Below are 27,404 nucleotides of genomic sequence, written 5' to 3'. Positions count from 1 at the left end.
ATGGGCACGACACAATTGCTGATAGTGCGTAGAAAACATCACAAGACAGTAGCAATAGCTACCGTAGCAAGATGGGTGAGCAAAGTGATGCAAATAGCAGGGATAGATATGGCTAAGTTTGGAGCACATTCTATTTGAGGCGCGATGGCCTCAAAGGCGCTAGAACAGGGCTCAATGTTCCAAGATATCTGGCGGGCGGCCGACTGGGCCAGTGATACTACCTTTAGAATATTCTATTTTAAGCCTGTACAATCAGTGGCAATGACAGTGATGACAAGCGTTGAACAAGCATAATGATCGCCTCCGTCTTGACATTGAATGAAGATTACCGCTGCTAATAGCGCAGGCAATCTTGATTCTATTAAAGAAAAGGAGGGGAGCATTACTTTCCCGCCTTGGATACACAGGAGAGTTAATGTTGATGTAAAATAATGTACTTACGATGGATTTGTCCCAGAATAGGGTGTGTATCCGCCTCCTTAACGTGCTCTTTATGTTCTTTCATTTGGAGATGCCAGAAGAACAGCTGAGCCAGGTTATTCAGAAACAGGAGATGTCTGAGAGCGAGACCGCCAGTTTGAATGCGGAAGATTCGCAGGACAGTGCAGTGGAGTGAACAGTAACTATGTTTGGACTAGTTCAGAGTTCAGTTCAAGTTGGAGTGCAGTTAAGAGCATTAAAGAAGAGGGAGAGAACAGGGAATGGAAGGGATAGGATCACGTGGTCAGGCCATTGGGACTACAGTTGCCCTAGAACAAAGGGAAATGTAGTTTTAGGTTGATCTTTTTTTTCTCCCAAATGGGAAGGTACAAAAATGTGTTTGTTGTTGAAACTGCTGGAGACAGGCATGAATTGAAGATGAAGCATAATGCTTGCCTCCTTGTCTTTAATAGAATCAAGACTCCCTGCGCTATTAGCATGTGTAATTTTCATTGTATCTTTTGATTTGCAGTAACACTGAATATGTTTATTTTCCTGTTATTTTCCTTTAAATACCAACATGCAAGATTCAACCATTGCTCTACATAAATGTTGTTTTTATACAGTAATATCTTTTTTTGTCACTGTAATTAGGATTTATAAGCCAGCCATACTTACTTATTTTACTTGCTATCACAGAGACATTGTATTGCGCAATAGTTTCTCTGTCCAGCAAATCGTTTGTTGCAATGGTTCCTTCAATGGCATCTATCGTAAAGCAACTGTCCACTTGGCTCTCCCAATCTATGGCATACCTGGAAATGATTGAGATGAGATGGCATTAACACGGCGTGTATACATCACAGCATCTTGTGCAAATGAACGTCATGGTGCTTTTGGAATTGTTGTAACATTTACATTGGAAAGCACGTACTTCATGATAGTTCTATTGTGTTATCTAAACATTGTGGTTTTCTCACATATAACAAATCACTCTAACTCTTTAGAACACGCTGAAAACCCGGCTTCGACATCAGAAAGTAACTTAAAAGGGGAGGTTAGGTGCCTCACAGCTGATCGACACCAGCATTTTGCATTTTTGGTTCGGGAATTGCCCTGTTGCCCTATAGGCCAGTTCGAGCCTGGGGACGTCTATGAAAAGCGAGCACATTTTTTTTGTGCATTGTTCATGTAATTTGTGTCAAATTGACTTCTACCCTACAGTAGTAAGAAGATCAGTAGAGGCTAAACCTGATACTCAGCCCAGACACTTCTGCAAAACAAAAGGGAACCCAATCATAAAGGTAAAACAGGCACAGTTAAGAGATTTATCGTATTCGCCCTTTGTGAACGTGGTCCCAGGGAAGGCTATACTCTCAAGAGGGGTGTGAACGTGACACAGTAACAACTGAAGCAGCCAAATACAACAGTCCAAAATAAAGGAATGTCCAATCAGGGTTCTATGAATAATGTATATATACTTTAATTGAACACATCATATGCCTTAATAAGTAAATAAAACATACTACAGAATCCCACCTGGATAGAAAGAACACATAATATGCACAGATAGAAAGATGCATAACTGTGGGTAATGAGACAGAAAGACAAAGGCAGATAAAAACACAATGTTTTTTAAAAAGGATAGGCTCTTTTAAGTAAAAGGGATTAGAGTGACCTAGCTAGTCTCTAGGGCCCAGAAATGAACCTGGGTACAGTTAACAGTCAATAATACCTTTGCTGTTCCTGGCAGTTCAACAACGGTGAACCAGGTTTCTTAGCGCTGTGCCTGACTGCTCCATTCAGGATCAAATGTGGCAGTCACGGTAGTCCTGAGAGCAAGCAGCTGTCAAGTTGGGGTCAAACTGAAGGTCGTTTGCAGATCAAAGTGATGCTTGAGCAATGCAGATCATGGAGTTCACCAAGTTCAGTTTTGCAGTCGAGGTTCGATGACAGACAAGTGACTGATGGGATGCACATAGTGAGTTGGTTCAATACAGTGCTCAAAGGACAAAGTTCGGGAAGAAAACAAGGGTCAACCTTTGACTGCATCGGCAATGAAGTGGCTGGAGTTTCGAAGAGCAGTTTGGGTGCGGCAGGTGCATCCATGTTTCCATGTTCTTTGTTTTACATCTTCTATTTGTAACACTGGGACCTTAGTGCTCAAAATAATACAGGAAAAGGGAGTGGAATCCTATGCAGAGTGGCCTGATCCATTTCATTACCTCTTGCAGAACCATTACCCCACAGCTCTATGTTTAGAGACCTGTACCTCTCCTCCTGATATCATTGCCTATTAATGGTATGATCACTGATGAGTGGGAGCACTGTGATGACATACACACAGAATCATGAACATACTGAATGCCCTGACATCCATCTCTGCAGTGGGAAGAAGGTAGATAGGCACGCTGGCTGTAGAACATAGGATTCAGTAGTATAGGGACCATACTGAAAATGATTGTGAGTACAATCTACTCTCACTTACTGGTTGATGACTGCCTGTATCATGCCTACACATTCATCACTCGAACAGAGCTGGGTCATATTCCAGTGAAACAGATTGGCAATCTCCTCAGCATTCTGGCATTGAACTAACAAGAGAAGAATGAGGAGTAAAGAACCATGCCATTTAAGCATATTTACAGGAGATGTACGGTCAGTGGGGTAGGTCCAAATAGCACATTGTCTATCACTTGTCTACTGTTTCTTAAATGTATACATTTTTAATGTGTAAAGCAATCATGCAAATAAGGCTGTCTTGCCTTGACCATTAAGCAATTTTAGTGATTGTAAATCTTATACTCTCTCTCTCACGACATTAAATGTGAGGGTGGACCTAATTGTTGTATGTAAAAGAGGAACTCCTCAAGTTTATCTATGACCAGATTATCACATATATGCTCTGCAATTTGTCAATTACAGAAATTAGGTTTTTTTCTTGAGCCCACGTAGACTTCCCTCTCCTCCCTGCTTCTCTCTCACTTTTGAATTGTACACTCCGATTGTCTTAGGGTAGAAGATGGAAGATTGATCTTATTCATAAAGATTCTTTGCACCTAACGCTTTCCTCTGAAGGACAACCCTTTTGTTTGAGGTTAACATGGTGGCAGATGCTAACTGGATGAACAAGTTAGCAGATCCTGGGTAGAAATTAGGCATATAGAGAAGTCCTTCTTTATTTTTATCATCTCGAATATCTTGGGGCATCAACATTTTTTATAATTGACAACTTAAGACACCATGACCGTAGTTCTTTTATAAGAAATTAATGGATTTGGTCTTATTCAATGCACAGATTATCTCACTCACCGAAGGGGACATTCACTCGGTTGAATGCAAGTAGGACCACTGCCTCTAATGTGGTGGGTGGAGCATGTTCTTTTGAGAACAGCTACAAATTACTCTTTTGGGGACGGACAACCAAAAAAGACTGTTTGACTTATCTGAATGCAAACATGATAGTACTTCACACCTGAATTGTTGACTGGTTACTACTGAGATCTGAGAACTGCCAAGGCGATAGACTGTTTGTTTTGACCCTCCCCAAACTGGTTCTAATGAACAATATTTTGCACAATGCTATGCCAATACATACATGTACTTTTTGGAATATGAACATGTGCTTCCTACCCGAGATGGATGCGTCATCTGTCCATCTATATCTGATTCATTGATGACATCGTTGGAATCTGGATCGGTCCAGCTGATTAGCTACAGAACTTTTTCAGCATGATGAATGAAATGCATCCAAGGATCAAATTCACAATGGAAACAAGTGACGTCAAAATTAATTTCCTCGATGTTGAAATCTACAATAAGGGACAGGCCCTGGAGACCAGAATCTACCAAAACCACTGATAGAAACAGCTTGTTATTGGCAACCAGTTTTCATCCGCAAAGAACAAATGATAGTGTCCTATTACGTCAATTTCTTTGTTACAGAAGAAACATCTTGGAGAACTCTGAATATGAGCGCCAGTCCTTACTTCTACAGACAAAATCTGAGGCAAGGGGCTATAACCCCTCACTCATCTCTGGTGTGGTGGAGAAAGTGAGAACGATTGATCGAGAGACACTTCTAACACCCAAACCTCCCAAGCGGAGAGAACCTTTGGTATATGTAACTACACATTCGACCCAATGCGGAAGGAACAAAAGGATCATACAAAAAATTGGTCCATGTTGCAAATGGATCCTCAACTCCAGCAGCTATTTCAGCTACCACCCACGTTCGCATACAGAAAAAACAAAGCTCTGCGGAACAGCTTTGTGAAAGCGGATATCCTGACACCCTCAACAAGAAGTACGTTCAATGGCACTATACCGTGTCATAATTGCCAACACTGTGGCAACATAATAACTGGGAACAGCATCAAACATCCACACTCAGGAAAACCAATCTGGCTCAAACATTCCTATACCTGTGACTCTAACAATGTGATCTACGCACACAAATGCCCATGTGGTTACTACTAAGTGGGTATGACTACAAGGAAGGCCAAAACAAGATGGACGGAACATAAGTTCAATATCTGTAAAAAAAAAAAAATAATCCCTTGTAGCCATGCATTTTTTAGAGGCCCGACACACTATTGCACAACTCAAATGTGTAATTCTTGAACAGGTGAGAATGGGAAGCAGAGGTGGGGATATCCAAAGAAAGTTACAGCAACGAGAAATCTTGTGGGTTGATTTATTAGACTCACTCAGCCCGAGAGGCATGAACAATGACTTTGACTTTATCTGCTTTGTATGATGAAGGGTTGAGGTTACATATCAACTGACTGTACTTTGATCACACCGTAGATCCCTTACAAGCCCAACGGTTTACAGGTGGTAGCGCTGAAATGGACTTGGTGGGCGAAACTGATACACATCTATGCATCCTTCATTGGCTGTGATATATCATGTGGTTTTCCAAATTGAGATGATTAACAAGTGTCAATTAGCCTTCTCTTTGTGATGAATCACACCACAATACATGTGTTTCTAATCTCCAGTGAATTCTGATGTGACCAATGTAATCTAGATTTTGAACGGTTCTTGATACCGAGAGAAACATAATATTGGCACTGTAATATACAAGTTGTTTCTAGCATGTTACTTGAATGTATTGAAGAAATGATATGCATTAGGCACCGGACACCTATTAAAGTTGATTGGGACTTCCGTCCCGGTGTCTAGTATAACTGCCCCGGTATCTAGTACAACCACCGACATACCATCCTGAGTATCATGTGGGAATGGGGCATCACGCGGATAATGCCGCACTATAGCCTCACACCCTACCTATGAAGTATGAGCAGGCAGGGGGCAACCCGCTGAACTGGTTTTGCGGACATGCCCCTGTACCTGCCTGTATACCATCACTAGTGATATTCTGGCTGTAACTCACCAGCATACGGTGGAGTGTTTAAGCCACTTTGAATAAAGGCTGAACTCTTGACTCTGGGCCTCATTACGACTCAGGCGGTAAGGGGTTTACGGCGGCGTAAACAGCGCCGACCCTTACCGCCTGAGTACGAGGTCCCTTAGCACCATGGCGGATTTAACACCTGCTTTTAGCAGGTGTTAAAATCCATGGCGCTAAGGGACCATGGAGTTAATTACGCCACCGTAATTTACGGTGGCGTAATTAACGCCTTCCCCACTCCCATTATGCCCTATGGGGCAGTAATGGGAATGGGGAAGGGTAAATGGGGATTGGGGACTTACCGCCCCGCCAACCTCGGAATGGGGCGGTAAGTCCGCCAACCACCATGGCGTAAACATAGTTTACGCCATGGTGGTAAAGTCACGGCCCAGGCGGTAACTTACCGCCTGGGTCGTAATGAGGCCCTCTCTCATTAAGGACTTTCGCTCACTGATGGGTTCACTTTTTATCCTAACTGCTTTGTATATTTTATCATTCTGCGAACCGGTCTCGATGGCTACAGAGACTTGGTCCACACTCACATACAGTACTTTATGCTGACCTGATCGGATGGCTCTCATTGATGTAAGATCTCCCCTCTACAACCATGGATGGTACTTTAATTTCACATTTAAATGTGCACCCAGGCGCTGGCAGTCATCAGGATTGTGCCGGCGCTTAGTGCACATAACAATGATTACCTTGATAAGCAGGAGCATTCCCTGCCCACACCAAGATGGTGTATGGTCATTGTGGCACCTACGCGCATGCGTGTGGGTGCCATGGCGACCTTACAAACATTGCAGAATCCGAGCCGCACAGAGTAGGTGGTTGGCTTGGGTCCCACTCTATACTACTCGGTAAGACTTGGGCACATTTTACTCCTAATGCAGCTTACATACCAACCATGTTCTAAATGTGTCACTGTTGAATACTTACACCTTTATCTGATGCACAGAACCAGATAGTATTGACAACAGTTGACCCACATAGCAAAACGCTATACTATAGATGAGCCTGCTGTATACGCTATGGGAATTAGCATTGTCTTTGCCACCCTTACAAGGTAGGCTGATAACTAATTGAATTTAGCTGAAGCAGCGCTGTGAGTTACTGAGACTCGGCGCAATATATCTGTTACATGCTGGTAGTGCCAACTTGGGAATCTCTTGCATCGTGAGAGTTTTGCAATTATGTAAACCTTGAATTCACTTTCTGCGCTTGATACGCCTATATGTGTCCTTTCATTCTTTCCCCTAACTAGCTAACAGAGTATCTGTATGACAACATGCGTCCTTCACATGAATATGTATCCAACTAAGGAACCTTCAATACCTTGAGGGTTACCCAGCAGATAACACAGTTTACTCTCCACACACCCATTATAATCCTGACGTTTTCTTTCCTCTGAACCAGCGATTTGCGCTTCCTCTGACCGCTCTACTACCACTGCCCAGCTGGCATCACCACCATTCACACAGCTGGGTGAATCCCAATGTCCTTTTATCTCATGGTATCTATCGAGTTATTAAGATTACAACTCATACTAGGTATAACTTATGTGGAGTCAACTTCTTTACCAACAGGCATGATACACCTCACATCACCACGTTTTCCTTGATATTGGCTTAGTTACACACACTACCTTTATAATTATCAGCACTAAGTGGTCATCATTTATAACCCTTTAGGTATCCACAGAAGAAATACACCTACCCAATAGGAACAAATAGCTCTTTCCCTGAAGATGGATCATTAGGAATCCGAAACGCGTTGGCCACATTAAATCTAAAAGTAACTATTTTGGATTTGACTTGAATGTCGTGCCATACAATTACCTTGTCTTGTATATAATGGGTTTGTATTTAGAAATGTACCTAAGATTTTGGTTTTCCATATCATTTCTCATTTGATGTTGATGTGATAAATGAGGTTATGCCTCAATGTAATCTGATACTGAATTCAAGCATCTGAATTATTTCTTGATGACTTACAACTGTAATGGTGGACACGGACAAATTCAGTCCATAATCTAATGTAAGTTGCATGCTTCTCAAATGAGATAAAACAATACTGTAGAGTTAATCGGTCAAAGGTTGGGTTCCCCCACCAGTGAGTGACCCGCACAAAAGATCATACTAAAATTCCTGTGACTGTTTGTCTCCTTAGGAGTGCATCATAGGGCTACCGTGTGGCAACATACGGTTCTGTTCTTTATTGTTATTGTCTGTCCCAAGTGGCCTTGAGATATTTGCCCTTTTGCACCTGAAATGTGGTTCAGCAATACTTGTTAAATGTATTTCGTTTGTTTACTCTGGACACTTTGAAACTTAATCTCGTTGATATCCTCGATAGGAGAATTTGTACACATTTGTGACCCCCTTTCCTCTTGTCTGCTGAAACCTGGTAGTGACCTGCTGCAGTGTTACACCTGAAATACTGAATCAGAGAGATCTTCTTGCTTTAGAAAATGTTGTTCCAGTTCATAGGGGAATGAACTAGTTGCCTTGGGCCTTCTTATTTTAGGAAGAACTGTTAGATATGAAAATACTTACCCGACTGGCAGAACTCTGCAGCTGAGGAAACAACTGTGTATAGGACACATTTTCACAAGAACACGCCAACCAATTTGAGTCTAACCAAAAATGTTATCAGGAATCAACTTACAATGCAGAGTGCACGTCTAAAAACTATTTAGTACAGGAACTTCAAAGAGCATTGCGGTTTCTCCAAACAGAACAACCACACTATTGAAAGGACCGAGTTAATCTCTAGCTTCTTTGAATCAATCTCTAGCGACACACAATATTGACTCAGTGTGTCCATGAAGCCCGTTTTATCTCCAGTAGGTGCCATTAATAGCTGGGCTCTGCAGGCTTGTGCGGTGTAGCTCAGTTCCTTCAGGGAGCTTCTTTTCCCCACATCCTTGTAGGAATATTTCATACACACATCACAAGAAAGATTCAAGCAGAATTAACTGAATCTGGGAACAAACCTTTTACCTAAATCAGCAGTAGGTGACAATAACACAAATGCAAGGTTTGAAATGCTTTGCAGGAACTCAATAGGTTTAGAAAGTCCTGAATGTAAAAAGGGAGAGCCTTTCACGAGCAAGGTCCCCTAATTGCAAAATATTGTATCCTCTTGTAGTGAATTGGGTTTTTGGGACCGTAAGCAGGCTAAACGTAAAGTAGCAGAGTGTGCAATTGGGTGAGTAGAAAGAGATCTTGTCTGTCAAACAGGAAGGAGCTGACCCATGTAAACATTTGAAGATCAGACAAAGAACCTTTAGCAGAACTCTCCATAGCACGGGCAGACAATGCATTGCTTGGCGTGCAGAAGAAACAGAATTGAAATTAGGTGGATAATAAATAAGACAGATTGCTGCATTTGAATTAATTATGGATAATCAAATTGATATTCTGTTAGGCCAAGAAACCGTGAGCTACAGTAATCCAGTTTGGAAGTAATGAGAGCACCAGTGACATTGGCCAAGTCAGATTGGGATAAAAAGGGCTTACCTTGTTGTAATCTTGCAGCCTAAAACATTAAATCTTGACAATCTCATAAAGGTATCTATAAAATTCAGAATTGGCCTCTCATATAATCCGCACGTTTTTCACTGAATCAGAAAAAAACTAAATTAGTACTGCAAAAGTCAAGCAAAGAAATGTTTTTGGTTGAATCATTTAGAAGAGGATTTGGACTGTAGAGACTGAATTTCTTTTTAGGAGGGTCCAACAACAGATCATTACTTAGCATCCAATGTTGAATGTGAAGAAGATAATTTGCTAAAAATGTTGGTTCAACTGAGAAGGAGATCATTTTTACATAAAGCTGAGTATTGTCAGCATAGGATGGAAATGAAGGCCTCATGCCTTTGGACCAGGGAAGGATGGGATCCTTGAGGACCTCAACAAGAAACAAACAAATCAGAGGAAAATATTTCTATGGTGATATGCTGGGTTCAATTTGACAGAAAAAATGTGATAGAAAAAAAAAATAACCATGTCAGATAAACCGGCTCCCTCTGAGAGAATGGAAAGAAGGACACAAGTATTGACGTTGTTGAAGGCTGCTGAGAGATACACTATAATCAGGATGAGTTGGTGGCCTTCATCGGCATATGGAAGAATATCATCCCATAATGATACCAGGGCAGACTCAGTCACATCTGAAAACCAGATTGAAGAAGATCAAGAAGTCAATAAGATGCGACATGAGATTGCAGTTGAGAGGCAACAATCTTATCTAAGATTTTGGAAAGCAAAAGGATTCCAGCAAAGGGGTTGAAATACTCTAGAATAGGTGGGTAAAAAATGTATTTTCCAAAAGGAGGATAATGCATGCTTCTTTAAGAGCAAAAGGGACCAAAGCCACAAGAAGTGAACAATTACTAAAGTTAATGGTGTAAGAGGCAATGATAACAGACAAAGACGAGGCCATGAAAGCTGTTAGGACATCATAGGTCTTGCATGCCATACATCAAGGAGGAGATAAACTTATCAACTAGTACATAATGGAACAGGCCAATTCAGTGGGTCTGATCTGGTGGAGGAGATCTCTTGTGGAATATCTAAAATTCTGTCGCACATGAAATAGCTAAAATTATTGCCTTTACTTTGGGAGGACAAGATTAGATTGTTAATGCAACTGAAATTAGTCCACTGTCTTAAAAAGGAGTCCAGGTTCATAATCAGGGAGCCTAACTTGGAATTGAAGAAATTCACTCTTAGCTTTTTCACTAGCCTTCTTACAAGACTGTAATGCTCCTTTGCAGTAGATATAGGAATATGAGGTGTTGTCTTCGTTGACACATTCCTTCCTTCTTCTGGTATTCTCTTTGTGAAGATTTAAATGTCAAAGTGAACAATATGGTGGTGAATTTAAACCAAGAGGGGCAGAAAGACACACAAAAACTTAAATAACCAGAACAAGGCTTCATTTAGAGAAGGTAACAAAACAGGCTGCGACAGTGGCACCTGATTGGTATCAGAATGAGTAGCTTTGTATCCCTGAACAGAAGGAACTGGAAGGTAAAACAAAATGTTCAAAAAATCACAAAGTGATCAAAACAGAAGACAGGAAGAATGTTACACAGGTGGGGTTGTACACCTCTGGTCACAATAAGCTCAAGGCAGTGCCCCTAAATGTGAGATTGCCTTTTATACTAAAGGGATAATGCATTACAATTTGCCAAGTTTAGAAATGTCTGTCTATCAGGAGGTTCATTCCTCTCTACAGAAAGCTGAAATCCCTCACACATTAAGAGATGATTCAGGTTTAAGGATGAGCTAGAGGGATAGCTTTGAAAACCTTTGAGAAATGCAGAGCCTCTACCTGGAGGCTGTTAACAGAGAGGAATTGTAATGGTCAGGGGACAGGAAAGCAAGAGATTCACAGAGCAGATATGTGAGATTTTGTCCTAATTTAAACTAAAAAAAACTGCTTTTAGAAATAATGGCAACACCTCCACCAGGACTGTTTCTGCTGTTAAGCATTTGGATGGAATATTTAGGTAGGATTAATGGAGCAAAAATAATAGTTTTGTCAACAGAAAACATAGATTCTTTATTTAAAAGAATATCAACTCCAGTATTAATGATGAACTAGTTGATGGTCCAGAGTTGGAAGCCGCAGATCTATTATTAATTGAAGCACATTTAAGTGATAAATTAATGATGTATGAAGAGATTTGTGTATGTCTTAGAGAGTAGTTCATTCTATTAGGCAACTGGCGGGAAATCCCACACTCATTAATAGTTTTAATAGTTTCTGACTGAAGGGACCCGAAAGGAGAATTACGGGCTAAAAGTTCTTCTTTTCTATAACACATCCTTAGGGGGGATGAATAGCTAACAAAGGAATCGGTATAAATGAACTTCAAGTTGAAATAAAACTAACATGCAGTCTTGAAGGCTCATAAAGTATACATGTCCTCCAATCTAAAATGACAAAAACACTGTTTGAGTATAAGCTACAGTGTGAAGCAATGGTCGCTGAATAGTTTCACTTTTTAACCTGGGGACACAGCAGGATGTTGCCATCTCTGTGGCCATCTAAGTGTCCACGAAATCTGTAGTTCTGGAACAGGTGAAAGGAAAGAGAAGTAAAGAAAGAAATATACCAAAGGGCTGAAGCCTACTAAAAGTAACACAAACTTCTTTAAGGGCGACAGGGACTAATTCACTATTTATTAACCATTCTTTCCTTAAGAATGGGTAATAAAACAAGTAAACGGGGCAGGAGAGCGGTCAAACCGACATTTCTCATCCCTGAGTTTGATATCCCCTTCTAGGGTCTGATTCGTGGAATTTTTTGCACGGTGCACTTTGACTTGTCACTGATTAAAAGACACTTTGCACTGCAAAAATACACTTTGCACTGCTCCATGAATCAGGGTGTTTGTTGGCAATGCAATATCAGTTTGCACTAGTGAAAAGTCACTTTGTGATGTGCCAAAAATTCCATGAATCTGGCCCCTATTGTGGTACATTCATTAGCATGCTGTCTCTGTTCGCACTGCACCACAGTACACCCTGACATATGTGGTACAAGCCACACGGCTCATCGTACACCTTTACAAATTGTGAATGTATTTTTGTTTTAATAAAATGCCTTCCTTGCTAAACAGAGATGCATTGATAAACAAGTAGCATGGCTCACTAACAACTGCACAAACTTAAAGCAGTACTTCAAATATGGCACGGAAAGTACTTCCGGGTGCTGACGAGAGAGAAGCTTAGTAATGGGGCATGCACCCTTCGAGGTTTTCACAGGTTAGAGATCAAACAGTGGCAAATTAACACAACAAGCCTCTTTTCCTGAGCATGAACAGAAAGACAACACTACTCTCCGCAAGAATTATATCCTGCAACAAAACATGCATTGATGCAACCCAAACAAATCACTTCACGTCCATAGTACAATCCTGAAAATGAACGGCCTCATTATAAGTTGGGCAGTGCTGCAAAAATGTGGCAGTAATTCTGTTACCGCTGCATTACCGCACTGCCCAACTACGAGTTTGGCGGGGAGGATTCATCTCCAGCTAACCGCTGGAGGTAAATCCGTGACCTTTCTGCCAAAAACAGCAATTTCGGCAAAATTATGCTGAAATCCCTCATGGAATCCCTAGCGCTGGCAACCAGCACTTGTTCTCTGGCCTTAACACTGCTAAACCAAGTGGCGGTAAAGATAATTCTGTTTGATGGTATCTCGGTGGATGTACTGCATAGATACCACCAAACTTTTAACTGTCAATAATGAAGAGCTGGATGCGTTAGAAAGGAATGTATGTGAACAAAATACACAAAGGGCAACATGTTGGCACCAGAGGCCTTAAACGACTGGTTTACTGGAATAAAACAAAAACATTGACTGTAATTTCTACATGTTACCTGCTTATGAACTCTGTTCTATGTTATGAACATTAGAAACCAGGTAAAACCGCCAGGTAACCGGGAAACATACCAACCACAATCTCGCATTTCACTGCTGTCCTAAATAAAGCACCACATATATAATTCCCCCGACAGCCACAATCTAAAGATCATGAACAATCACATGGTCCAACCCGCTAACAATGTTTTTGTGGCTATCGTGAAATGGACCCTCTCTTCAAAAAATAACCCAGCAATGCACAAAGCCTCCATCATCCAGACAGAGTACCCAGAATGAAGCAGCCTATACCGGCCAGACACATTGCAACACAACGTCTGCTGTGATATCCAGTTGCACTTGGGTCGAAGACCATGTGAAGTCCAACAACTGCTACCTTCGAATGTAATGAGTTCGTATTGAAGTGGATGGAAAGGGCCACAAAAGTGGTTCCTTAACTTTCAATGAAACAAAAAACAACCATAATGCTCCATATGGCATTGAAGAAAGAGAACCCCCTTTGTAGGATGCATGGTTCATGCATAAATCCCGACTCCCCAATGTGTCCACTTAAACTTTATATATTCAAAATTCCCAGTAAGGTACCATGTTTCTTCCTTCTGGTCCCCAAAGCAGAGCCCTCTGAAAAATGATCCTTGGATACATGATGCCAAAATGTGTCAGCAGCAGGCTCGCCTTTTCACCTGAGGTGTAGAGATCACTCACTTTACGAAACATCAGCAATACGGGTCTAGGCAAGCATGTGAGTAGAAACAAGACAATTAGTGCCTGATTCATTACATTTTTTGCACTGTTCAAAGTGACTTTGACGAAACAAACCCTCATTAATGGAACTGTGGAAAGTGTATTTTTGCAGTGCAAAATCAGTGCAAAGTCATTTATGCACTACATTATTTTGCACTGACAAAATACACTTTGCACAGTTCCATGAATCAGGGTTTGTGTCTGCAGTGCAATGTCACTTTTCAGCAGTGCAAAGTCACTTTGAACCCTGCAAAACATTCCATGAATCGGGCCCATAATGTCTGTAACAGAACACATTCATGAATCTTCAAAACACAGCTAGTGCAAGATCACTACCATTGGAAGTAATGCATCGTCAACCATCCTCCAACAGGTAGGATGCAGCACAGATCGAAGCACCCTTCCTAAGCCTCTCGCCCACACACCTACCACCGCAGACATCAGTCTACATAATGCCACCACTCCAAATGCCACCTTAATTTCCAATGTCCCTCTACTCAAAAACGCTTCTCCTGCCTGGTTTGCAAGCTTCCCACTCTCTCCCCATGGTAGTGTACAGTTCAGCTAGCATTAGTACCCACGGTACAGAGAACTACAATTTAAAGTTTAGAACCCAGGGTTGAGAGAAATAAAGTTTGCAAGTTTAGTACCCAAGTTTGAGAGAAGCAAAGTGTGCATGTTTATTGCCTAGGGCCGACAGAAGCAATGTTTCCACGTTTAACCCACCTACCTCTAGCACTGTTTAAAACGTTTCTTCCTCATTTTTTCACAAGTGTATTGAAATAAAAGTACATTTAATTAGTACGTTTCATTTGAAACAGCTCCTTTTAAAAATCAATGTTAGAGGCCAAATACATTTTTCACATGTATTTTCTAACTATAAAAATATAGTACATAGCACACAAAAACAATGTTAAAATTCTACTTTTTATGTACATTCCCAACTAAAACATCATTATCGCGTGTTCATGAACTTTTAATGGAGAGAAAAAGGCAGACACAAGTGCCACACTCTCCGACCTCATGGTGCAGAGTAGAGTCTCACACCATTGAATATGCCTGCACCATTCTCTATATATGTGGTTCTACAACAAAGAAAACAACATTGTGAAAACATCGGTTCTTGGTGCGACCCTACCTCCGCATCTGTAAATTCGGAAAAAATAAAATCCCATCGTAAGTGCCCAAATAATAGATACTTGAACAGAGAATGATAATATAGAAATTCAAAGGGCAAGCAGACATTTCTGTTCTATGTGAAAATACCTCATTTTAAAGGTAGCTCAATAGAAAAAGACTGATTTACAATGCTTGATTTGAAAGGTCTTTTTCTCTTTCTTCCTTTAAATTGTGTATTTTCTTTCTTTTTTTAATATTCAGTGGTTCCACCCACAGAGCACCTCATTGTGCTACAACGCCCCCCACAAACGCCACCCCTACCCTGTCCCGTGGGATTTCCCCATCTCTCAGCACCAGCCCTCTCCCCCTATGGCCCCACCACCCCACTCTCCAACACAACACGCACCCACACACTTAGCTATTCTCCTCGTCCTGCGCTTCCGGGTCCCGACGTTCTTGTCAGCCCCCGCGCGCACTCATGTGAGGCAGGGGCGTGACAGTTCCATTTAAAAAGACTGCTCCGGGTGGTCACCGAGCGGTATTTCTAAATTGGTTTTTAGATTAGAAGATCTTAATAAAAACAATCTTTTCACCTAGAATGCACATTTCGACCGTGGAACCACCTTGGATTAAATTATCATCCAAAAAGTATCCACATTAATTGCTAAGAACATTAATTAGGCCTTCTCTTCAATGAGCAGAATCCCTCTAAACATTTTTCCTATGTCACAATCTTTGACAATCACAGTTTATGCACAGAACTAAGTTCTCCTCTGATATTAGTTCCTCATAAAAGATTTTAAAAAAAGAAGAAACAAAAACAAACCTTCCCTGCTCGCCCTAGGAAATTCTTGGATTTTGAATTTCAACAAGCCCCTGGCTTCTTGTATTATCTATGTACATGTATTCTGTATGTTAATAATGGTGCCAGTGCTTCAGTGAAAAATATTCCGGTAGGGACCAGAACTACTGGCAGGACTCCCTGCTCACTGTGCTCAGAGAGGCGCAGCTTCACCTCACTGATGAGGCCCAACAAGGCTGAAACACGTGTATGGGGTTGCTGTTGGTACTCTTGTTCAGAGAGTAATTGCCATAGCATTTCGGTGCTGGACTGCCCATGTGGGCAGGACAAAGATTGATGTGCAAATGGATATTTCCCATCTGTGAAAGGTACCGTGAGCAAAAAGCGTGTGCTGCAAACTCTCATTTCAGAACAGGTTATCATGCCATGTTCCTTCTGGAGAGGAGTGCCTGCTACCTTTTTTTGAAATATTTGCAAGAAACTTGGGGTTGGTCACCCTAAGTTACCTGGGGGCAACCAGACGTGGACTCCCTGCTCACTGTGCTCAGAGAGGTGCAGCTTCACCTCACTGATGAGGCCCAACAAGGCTGAAATACGTGTACGGGGTTGCTGTTGGTACTCTTGTTCAGAGAGGAATTGCCATAGCATTTCGGTGCTGGACTGCCCATGAGGGCGGGACAAAGACTGATGTGCAAATGGATATTTCCCATCTGTGAAAGGTACAGTGAGCAAAAAGCGTGTGCTCAAACTCTCATCTCAGAACAGGTTATCATGCCATGTCCTTTCTAGAGAGGAGCTCCTGCTACCTTTTTTTGAACTACCGGCAGGTCAGGCCCACAGGTAGTTCACTGCCCTTACCGGCAGACTTGTAGTTTGCCGATCCGGAAAAGGTGCCAGCAAACTTATAATGCGGGCAAAAGACATCTGACAATATACCCATTTTCAAAACGGAAAAAAGGACCTTCTGCATCCGATTCTGTCTTTAAAAATGAGATGATTTAGAGCAGCATCTGACATGCTTCCATCAATGCTTCCTATTAAACTGAATGGGCTAATCATAATTATATCAGTGTATGAAGTAACCATTTGTGAAAAGACTATTTTGCCGTTAGCAGGCTGGGTCTAATATTGCACAAAATGCCATCTGTGGGATCTCATCTTTTTTTGTGAAACTTGTAATGGCTTTGAAGCATGCATATTTCTGATTTCAATACATTTTAGCATCTATGTATACAACTAATGGATATTTTCCGAAAAATTGTATTGTGATCGTGCAACCATAGCCAATGTCCAATTCCAGTTTCTGCATTTGGATGGTGTTGAGTTGTTTGTTGTAAATGACTTTGATGCAGTTACTTTGTCGTCCAGTGATTAATATATGTATATTTGAGGGAAACGGGTATAACGGTGGGAAGGGTAGGGGATGGATGGGAGATGGTTAGTGGGGGAACCGCCCATTACAAATACATAATAGTACAAAATAAATGTGAATTAACTTAATCAAAGGGAATTACGAGAAAGTAATTCACTTTGAAACCAACATGAAACCATTCTCATCTACGCAGCTGGATCTGAGGTACATCGCATTTTTGAATCCCTTTGAAACTCGTATCAGGCTGCGAAGGACGCCCTCAAGGAGCACTTCCTGCCACTGGCAAATCAAGACTTCTAAAGATTTGTAATGTGCAGCGAGAAGAGGAGTCACTCGACCATTTCTGTGGGAGGCTCCGCCAACTAGAAAGCACGTACCAATTGGAGAATGAAGAGGGCATGGTTCGCAACCAACTCATACAAGGGTGCAGTTCAGGAAAACTACAAAGACAAGTCCTCCGAAAGCCAGTGCTCACACTAGTCTGCATTCTTGAGATGGGGAGGTCCTATGAACTTGCGGACAGCCGCGCCACCAGGATGGACGCAGCGGTCAAGTCTCTAAAAAGAGAAGAAATGTATGCAATTGGGCGACCATTGAGCGCCACCCCATCAAGACCCTGATGGCCCCTAAGAAAACATTAGCCATCACTGCCATGCCCCAAATGTGGCTACGATCTCACTCATGCAGGAGACTGTCCAGCGAAAGGGAGAGCGCGTGGGCGCTGTGGGGCCACAGGACACTTTGCAAGAAAGTGTTGCGCTTCTGCTCCTGTCACCATCCCAAGACTGCCAAGAAGAGCAGTTGGCAACATGCTGCAACATCAAAGACAGGTGGTGGCGGTTGAACAGGAGATACAGAGCCTAGAATTCACTGAGGAAGAGTAGGAGGAGGAGGAAGTCTTCTTTATATCAAGCCTCTACTCTGTGAAAAAGAAAAGAAGACAATCCATGTGCAGAGTCGTGGTGTTTGAGACATTGACTCCTGTGCTGATGAACACGGGGCATCCGTGTGTGTACTGGCGACACGCCACTATGAGGCAATCCCAGGGCCTCTGGTGCTAGGAAAAGCTTGCGCCAAAATATTTTCGTTCGGAGGGTCCCAACCACTACCCCTCCGAGGCACGTTTATAGGCCAAGTTACCCATGCAGACAAGGCCATCCGAGCAAGATTCTTCATGACAGACATTAGTCATCACTCACTCTTAAGCTGTGGTGCATCAGCGGTGCTGAGACACATACATTTTGCACTCACAGTACATGCGGAAGATATCAGCGACATGTTGGAGAGATTCGCTGAACTATTCCAAGGAGTCGGGAAGCTCCATATTGATGAGACTGTGCGCCCAACAGCGCTACAAAATCGACGCATACCATTCCACCTAAGGGAACAAGTGGAGAAAGTACTACAGAACCTGGTTAACTTGTACATAATTGAAAAGGTGGAAGCCTCCCACCCCCATGGGTATCCCCAATTGTGCTGGCTGCCAAACTAAAGCAGCCAGGGTCGGTCCGCATCTGCGTGAACATGAAGCTACCAAACCTCGCCATAAAACGTGAGAGACATATCACGCCAACTCTGGATGTTGTGGTGAGGGAACTACCAGGGGTCAAGGTGTTCTCCAAACTTGATCTGCGGTCCGGGTGCCACCAGTTAGAACTACACCCAGACTCGCGATATATAACGACCTTCACGACCCATCATCGGTTGTATCAGTACAAGCGCCTGAGCTTCGGAGTCTCCTCGGCGGCCGAGGTTTTTCAGAACATCATTAGGGTTGACCTTGCTGGCCTGTAGGGTGTAATTAACTTAAGTGATGACATATTGGTGTATGCTACATCCGAGAACCAACATTTAACTCGCCTGGAAAAGACACTGGAGAGGATCAAAAGGCTGCAGTTGACATTGCACCATGAAAAGTGTGAGTTCCTCAAGGACAGTATCAAATTCTTTGGGTTCGTTTATCATGCCGAGGGCATTTCCCCAGACCCGCAGAAGGTCAGAAACATTCAAGAGGCGAGGCCTCCAGAAAACTTCTCGGAGTTCAGGAGTTTCCTCAGCATGATGACCTACTGCGGGAGGTTCATCCCGATCTTGGCAACCCTCTCAGAGCCCCTTCCGATCCTTTCCAGGAAAGACACAGCATGGAATTGAGCGGAGGCAGAACAAAAGTGTTTGATGCTATCAAGAAAGCGCTCACGGGTGATGAAATGATGGCATTTTTTGATCCGGGAAAAGTGTTCAAAATAATTGTGGACGCCAGCTCATTCGGGCTACGAGCAGTGCTCCTCCATCCAGACGCCCAGGGGCAAATGAAACCCATCGCCTGTGCCAGCAAGGTGCTTACTGCCACAGAACAGAGATACTCATAGATTGAGAGGGAGGTGCTGGCAGCCTTATGGGGCTGTCGACACTTCCGCATCTACATTCTTGGTAAGCCTGCCTCCATGATCACAAACCATTACTCCCAATACTGACAGGCTCCTCATCAAAACCACCTCCCAGGATTGAGCGGTGGATGCTTGCTCTCATGGAGGACGGAATCAAACTGATTGATAGACCATGAACCCATAACCCGGCAGATTACTTGTCACATCATCCCAGGGACAGCAGTGATCGTGAGACGACAATGACCAGAGACAGGGAAGAGCATGTCCGCATGGCGCTGGATGCAGCAAAGCCTGTGGCCCTGACACTTGAGGAGGTCACACAGGCTTCAAGGGAGGAGGAATGTTTCCATCTGATTAAAGAGGCCATCGTGGGTGGCGATTGGAGATCGATCTTGTCTAACACCACTCGCAGGGGCAAGGAAACTCAACATGAGCTGGAACAGCTATGGCAAGTTTGACACAAACTATCAGTGACTGGGGAAGGACTGCTATTGAGAGTCCGCAAGATAATAGTCCCACGAACCTTGGTGGAGAGAGTGAAGGAGCTAGCCCACTGTGGCCAGCAGGGCACAGCAAAAACAAAGGCGAGACTAGGCCCCAAGGTATGGTTCCCCGGCTAGAGACAAGGGTGGACAAGTACATCAGCCAGTGTGTCTGGTGCCAGGCTGCTGCCCCTGTAAAGAAGGAACTTTGCATTGAGTCAATGGACAGAAGCAACGACCCCTGCGACACAGTGCATGTGGATTTTGGATCGACAGGGAGAGGAATGTACTTTCTGGTAATGATCAACCAGTGGTCAAGATACCCAGAGGTGGAGCTGGTGGAGTCAACGTCCTGTGAACAGGTCATCCAAGTGATGGAAAAAGTGTTTGCCACCCATGGATTCCCACAAATAATCTTCTCTGACAATGGGCCACGATTTCGGGGAGGAGAGTTCGCAGAATTCATGAGAGACTGTGGCATCACGCACAGGAAAGTTATGCCTGGATGGCCGAGGATTAACGGTGAGGGTGAGCGCTTCATGATAACGCTCAATAAGATATTCTGCATAGGTCAAGGGCAGGGAGGAGAACTGAAGAGAACCCTGTACCAGTTCCTCATGGAGTACCGGACAACCCCCACCAATCTACAGGGGTACCCCAGCAGAAGCCCTCTTCAACAGGTGCCCTAGAGGGCTCATTCTGGAGACAGAAGGCTGACAGCCGGGCATCGGCGATGAGCAGAGGAAGTCAGAAGACCGGCGAGTGCACAACGAAGGGGAGAATGTCAGATGCTGGCTCAAACCACCCGACATTGAGATGGGCGACATGGTACTGGTGAGAAACCGCCATCCAGAAGGGAAACTGTCCCTCAACTATGAATTGGTGCCAATGGGAGTAACTCAAATAAAGGGGTCTATGGTGACCGCACACTGTGTGCTGATTTGATGCTTCCCATGTGTTGGTCCTGTTGACAGTAAGTTTTGCACAAAGGTGTGTTTGGTTTTGTTATAAAAAAGGAGTAATGTGACAGTGTCACGTGAGCGTGACAGCATTGCTCCCCGTTGCGCATGTCAAGTGAATAAAGTGGGCATACCCGAGCACAGTTAATGCGTGCCGGGAACCCATAAAGTTAAGACCTGTGTCTGCATCTCCTTCTAAGGTATGGGGGAGTAAGGCTATGCCATGGGGTTCCTGGAGGCAACATTAGCAAATCACATCTATGTCTCTCCTCCGACCTTCTTGCAACCATGGGTAAAAGAACGAACTCTGCATGAGAGCACACTTGTAAAAATGACCCAAGCATATTTGAACTCTTGAATGTTCCTGCAATCCACAGAAGACACGTATTGTGTTTCTAGTCCTTCAATTCATATACCCATTTCAGGGTTTCCAACACCTGTCCTCCTTCAAAATACACATACCTCTGAGGAATTCCTTGAAGGATTCCCGGTACCTCACACTACATCTAATACAGAACACATTATATTTGTAAAAATATGTATGTCTGCTTCCATTGAGTTTTTCAAACCAAGATCAGGGTCCTAATCTCTTTAATCTGCAGGCTTTGTATCCCTTAATAACGTTAGGTGGAAGGTTGTTAGCTGTGATTGGGGAGTGGTCTGAAAGTGTTCTGGGCAGTCTGTCAAAAGCCACTATTCATTTACAGGTAGCTCTGCTAACCATGTTATAATATGTCCTGGGTGACTCATCGTGCACTAAGACATAGTATGTGTTTTAATTATTTTTATTTTGTGATTTGGCTTCAATTTAACAGCACAAGATTACTCAGGAATCCTGAGTGTAAAACAGCTATTGTTGCCAAGCCAGAGGTGAGATTACTGCCCTGCAGGAGCTCCAGATGTGCAGTGCCTACTTAGTAGCTAATCAGTGGGGACGTCAAGGTGACACTCAGTGCTTCTGTCTCCAGATGCAGGAGTGTGCATACTCAGCCATCCAACCAAGGTCTGATACACAGACAACTAGAGTTAACGGAGCCAGAGAGTGAGAGAGAGACAGAGATAGGGATGGAGAGAGAGTGAGAGAAAGAGAGAGAAGGCAAAAGAGAGAGAGCACACAAGAGAGAGTGCACGAAAGAGAGAAACAGATAGACAAAGAGAGAGAGAGAGAGTGCACAGGCCCTTCAAATAATGCATCCCACTCTCAAGACTACACCAGATCTCCAATGATCACTGTAACGAGTAGTTGCTCTAAGAAGATTTCACCACAGATCTTTTTCTATGACAGCTTGAACTTGCAGGACTATATTGCCATCTCTGTGGCTTCTTCACAGCGCTGCCATCCTTGTGACCACCCTTTGGTACCCCCCGCAGCAAAGATTACCATGGAGTGATAAAGTATATAAACAAAGTACAACAGTTTTTTTGGGGAGATTGATTCTAATTCAAATTCCACATATCATGTTACAATGAACCCAACAGTAAAGTGGAGGATGCTGAGAACCAATGAAGCAACCCATGCCATTCAGAAGGCTTCACATTTTAGGTTTGTATAGGGAAAAGTAATATTCCTGAAAAAGTGAGTTTACAGGTTTAGGGTACTGAAAAAAGTACATTTCAGTAGAATGTAAAATTGTCATTTCATATTCAGATTTGAATATTTGGTGGAAACATTGTTAAGCCTAATATACTTTTTAGCCAGCACAAAGGTACGTAGGGAGTGCTAGGTCACTAGTAGCAGCCCATACATAACAGATGAGTGGATGGGTGCCATGACAAATTGACAGGGGAGTGGGAGAGTCAAGGAGACTGTTTATGTGAACAGCTGTAACAACTGTTTTGTGGGTCTCAACTGCATTCTATTGGAGGAGGTGATGTGCATTTGGGTGGGTGAGCAGTCTTTATTGCAGATGTATTGTGGTGGCCGATGGGGCGTGCCACTTGCGAAATACAGCTATGTTCCATTGTGATGGAGCACTTGACCTTCCAATGAAGAGACGCTGCCACCTAGTTAGCTGTGGTCTTGCAGAGCTTATCATAAGGCCTGGATGAGATTAATTCCGTAGGATACTGTGTCCCACCTTGCCAACTCCTCAGGTGCCCACACACTACTGTCAGGGGTGGGTATTAGTTCACCCAGGGGATGGATTAAGTCTGTGAGGATGCTGAAGGGAAGAACCAGGTTTTAAAAAAAAGCCTTCCTGAAGGCGAGTTAATCATCTATGCATCAGATGGTAAATGGTATCGAGTTCCAGATGGTGGGGGTGCTTGGACTGAGAAAGAGGAGCCCGTATTCAGGTTGATTTTGCCAATGGAATGATGAGGAGAAGTGCTGAGCCTGATCTGAGGTTTCTGAAAGGCCTGTAGCATGTACATTTATGCTGTAGATATTCTGGCCCTATGATATGAAGAGCTTGGTGGGTAATACACATTGCCTTGAAGGTGGATCATTGCCCAATCGGACGCTAGTGAAGGACACAGAGGGTGGGTGTAATATGTTCTCTAGGTCTAGGGCCAGGAGGAGCCTTGCAGCAGCGTGGTGTACCCATTGGAGCTTTCTTTGTTGTGATGCAGGGTCCCCATGTGTAGGGTGTTAGAATAGTCTAAGCGTGAAAGGATGATAGCAATGATTGCAGAGACTCTGTGTGGGAAGGCCAAGTAGAAAGAGGTGGCGGATAACACACGAGTGTTGTTAGAAGCTTTTTGTCACAGAGTTGGTGTGATGTAATAGAGTCAAGTCTGCATCCATAATGCAACTAAGGTTTTTAAATGTGTTGGAGGTGGTGGGGGTTGGGCCGTTGGGCCTCGGGAGAACGGCCGTGGGGTGTATTGGGGGATGAGGCCGGTATTCCCACAGAGCCTGATCTCGATTTTTGCTGGCTGGAGTAGGAGGTGGCTGGTAGTCATCCAGTGTTTGATTTCTGAGAGACGTGATGCAAGATTGGGTGAGGAGGAGGAGGGGTGCTTTGAGATTTTGAAGACGATGTGGGTGTCTGCTTAGTTGTAGCAAGAAAGGGCATGAGATTCAGTGTAGGAAGGGGGCTCAGGTAGAGGTTAAAGAGCAGAGGGGAGAGAGAGCCACTATGCGGCACTCCGTGGGCAACTGGGTGGGTAGTCAAGGAGAAAGGAGGTGTGTGTATTATTTAGGATCTGTTGGAGAGGAATAAGGATATCTACTTCAGAGTGCATCCCTGATGCTGAGGGAATGAGTCTGTCTGTGAGGATAGGGTAGTCAATGGTGTGGAAGGCTCCTGAAAGGTCGAGTAGAATTAGAGCAGCACAGCTTTCTGAGTCTAAGAGTCTTTAAAGATCATCCCAGATAGAGACTAAGCATGATTCAGTTCCTCATAAGGGTCTGAGGCCGGATTGGGTGGGTTTAAGGATCTAGTTGAATTCTGTGAAATGGCATAGTTGTGAGTAAGCTGTTCAGTTGATTATTTCAGCTATAAATTGTTTTTTTGAGATGGATTTGTAATTGTTCAGGACAAGGGGGTCGAGTGAAATTCTTTTTAGCACAGGCTTGAAATGAGAGATTTGATGACGATCGGTGTTGCAATGTCACCAGCACAGGTGGAAGTTAGGATTTCTTTTAGTAGGGTAGGGGGGGGCAGAGGTCTCCAGGGGATCCTGAGGCATGGCTGTTAGTTAGTAGCTTTAGACATTTTGGGTGGGAGAGTGGGGAGAAGGATGAGAAGAGCAGAAGGATGGAAGACAGTGCTGATGTCCTGGTCGAGACCACGTGTGAGGGTGGGGTGAGCGATGCTATTTTAGTGACGATGGCTATTTTGTGGAAGTGGTCTGAGAGGGAATCGCAGAGGATTTAGGTGTGGATGGTGGTGGATGTGGCACATGCTGGGGCACTGAATTTGGAGATAAGCTTGTGGAGTTCCCTTGTGGGGTTCAGAGCATTGGTGATTCTATTCGAGCAATAGGATTTTTTGGCCATGCGTATTTCTGCCAGTGAGCTTTAAGCTGGCAGGTGTATGATATTCTGTTTGATGGCAATGGGTCTGCAAGACATCTGCATTTTATGATGCGGTTCTGGGATTTAAGAGTTTTGGGGGCTGGGGTGTACTATCTGGGGGAGAGGCCTTGTCTGCTAGAGAAGGATCTGAATGGGGTGAGTGGGGTGAATCCTTTCGAGAGCCAGAGATCAAAGTAGCAGATGGAGATCTAGTCGAATGGAGGTAAGTTGAGGTCACTGATGCGAGTAGGGTGTGGGCCATGTATGGTGTTACTTTGACTTTCTTCCAAAGGCGGGAGTGGACGAGTGGCCCCGGGGCTGTTAGTGGGGAGGGAAGGTCAAAAGTGGAAAGAGTGAAGTGGATGGCTGAGTGGTCCATCCAGTTGAGTGGGCAAGGTTTTAAGGTAGTGATGAGATCTGGTGAGCTGAAGATTGTGTCTAGGGTGTGGCCTGCAGAGTGTCCAGGGCCTGAGACTATTTGTGTTAGATAAAGGGTTTCCAGGTTGTCCAGTAGTAATCATGTCAAAGGGTTTTGTGGGATGCTGAACCAGATATTGAAGTCTCCTAATATTGTGAAGAGGGAGTGGCAGAACAATATGTCTGCTCGGGAGTCGCTAAGGGAGTATGCAAAGCCTCTATTGTACCCCAGGAGTCTGTATATGAGCAGGAAGCTGTGAGTTTGCGAGGGGGTGAGCATAAACTTTGCCAAGCAGGATTTGCAGTCTGAGTTGCAGGCTTGTTCCTCAGAGTGTGAAATGGCGACAAAGGATTTGTAGGGGATGGCAATCCCACGTGCCATGCTGGTCTTGTTGTGCATAATAAGATTGCAACCTGATGAAGAGGCTTCATGTTTAATGACCCAGAGGTTCTTGAGAATGAGGTTTCAGTGATGAAGAGGATATCAGGGCCTTCAGATGAGATGAGGTTGTAAATGTTGTGATGATTTTTAGAGAAGGATCTGTCATTGATCAGAATGCACTTTAGCCCGCTGAATGATTGATTATTTGTGGTGGGGGTGTAGATTCTGGATTGGAGCTGTTGGGAGGAGGAGATTCCACGTGGAAGGGGCTGCGAAGATATAGATGTGGGAGGGGATGAAGACTGATACAGTGATAGCTGTAGTGAAGGGGTGCGGGGCCTGCCAGGGGTGGTCCTGTCATTGACTAGAGTATGTATTTTGAAAGAATGCAAAGGAGAGGTTGGGTACCGGTACAAGATGCATTTGAAGGTGAGGTGTCGAGAGAGAGAGAAAGAGAGAGAGAGATAGAGGGGGCGAGAGAGAGGAAGAGAGAGAGAGAGAGAGAGGCAGGGAGATTCTGGTGGAGGAAGAGAAGAAGGTGGCCTTATGCATTGTTGGTGTGTGTGGAAGTCCACTGGAAAAAGGTGGTTGTAGTGGTTACAAGGAGTGAGAGTGTAAGTCGGGGTGAGCACTGGGGTCCCTTGTGTGAGGGTGAGGTGGGTTTGTGGAGGTGGAATTTGTGGTGTATAGGGGATTGAGAGGGTTTGCAGGGTTCTGAATAGGTCTCCCAGTCTTATTTTCAGTCAGGAGGGGAGAGTCTGGTGACAGTCTTCTAGGGGTTGTAGAGGAGCCTGATGAGGGTCTTCTAGGGCTGTGAGTGTAGAGGTGCCTGGTGTGTATGGTTGGTGGGATATATAGCAGATTGAGGAGTGATTTCACTGGGTTAGGTGGCTTGAGGTAGGCAGCAAGGGTGTAGGTGTGGGGAGGTGTCTTGGGTCTGAATGTGAGGTGGGGGAGGTTTGTTCTATAGAAAAGGTAGAGGAGGCATGGTGACTATCATTTAGGAGTTTAGGGGAGCTGAGGGTGTGTGTGTAAGGGTTGAATGAACTGGTAAGGGGGTGGTAGCCTGGATTGCACATAGAGTGTTTAGAGATGCAAAGCATGGATCAGAGTGGGTGCTAGATGGGCAGCCTGGGTCAGATAGGGGCGATGGTCAAGTGGGTGATGTGGCAGGGTGGTCTTGGATGGAGTGAGGGATAGATCGTGTCCTCTTGTCAGTGCTAATTTTTATTGGTGGAGGTGGCATGTAAGTGTGAGGTCTGATCGGGGCAGTGGAGGCATTTCTGGTGCACCTTTGGGCACCTCTAACTTTGGAGCTGCTAGGCATGGTGAGACTGGACATAGTGTGGCAGCATCGAGACTCAGCGCCACGCCCCACCCTGAGTAACCTGAGGATGAAACAATCCAGGCACAGCAATAAAATAGAGGCAAGACTGAAACCACAAGACAGGCCTGGCGCACTCCTGAGCGATTAACTGCAAGCGAATTGTGTTGAATCCCCTGATGCCATCACTTCTTACCTAGGGGGAGCCCCTTCTCATG

General features: G+C 43.9%; 1 protein-coding gene across 1 annotated transcript in view; it reads right to left on the bottom strand.

The window, feature by feature from the left end:
* The window catches only part of CDH12 (cadherin 12), a 1,497,293-nt gene that overhangs the window by 139,033 nt on the left and 1,330,856 nt on the right, over positions 1-27,404 (bottom strand). Inside the window, exon 7 of the mRNA XM_069613705.1 lies at positions 1,099-1,235. Within this exon, the coding sequence (XP_069469806.1) occupies positions 1,099-1,235 (137 nt within the window). The remainder of the gene's footprint in view (positions 1-1,098; positions 1,236-27,404) is intronic.

Source organism: Ambystoma mexicanum, chromosome 5p (genome assembly GCF_040938575.1).
Source record: "Ambystoma mexicanum isolate Mex_15411 chromosome 5p, UKY_AmexF1_1, whole genome shotgun sequence".
Lineage (NCBI taxonomy): Eukaryota > Metazoa > Chordata > Amphibia > Caudata > Ambystomatidae > Ambystoma > Ambystoma mexicanum.
This window is presented reverse-complemented; position numbering and strand designations above follow the sequence as displayed.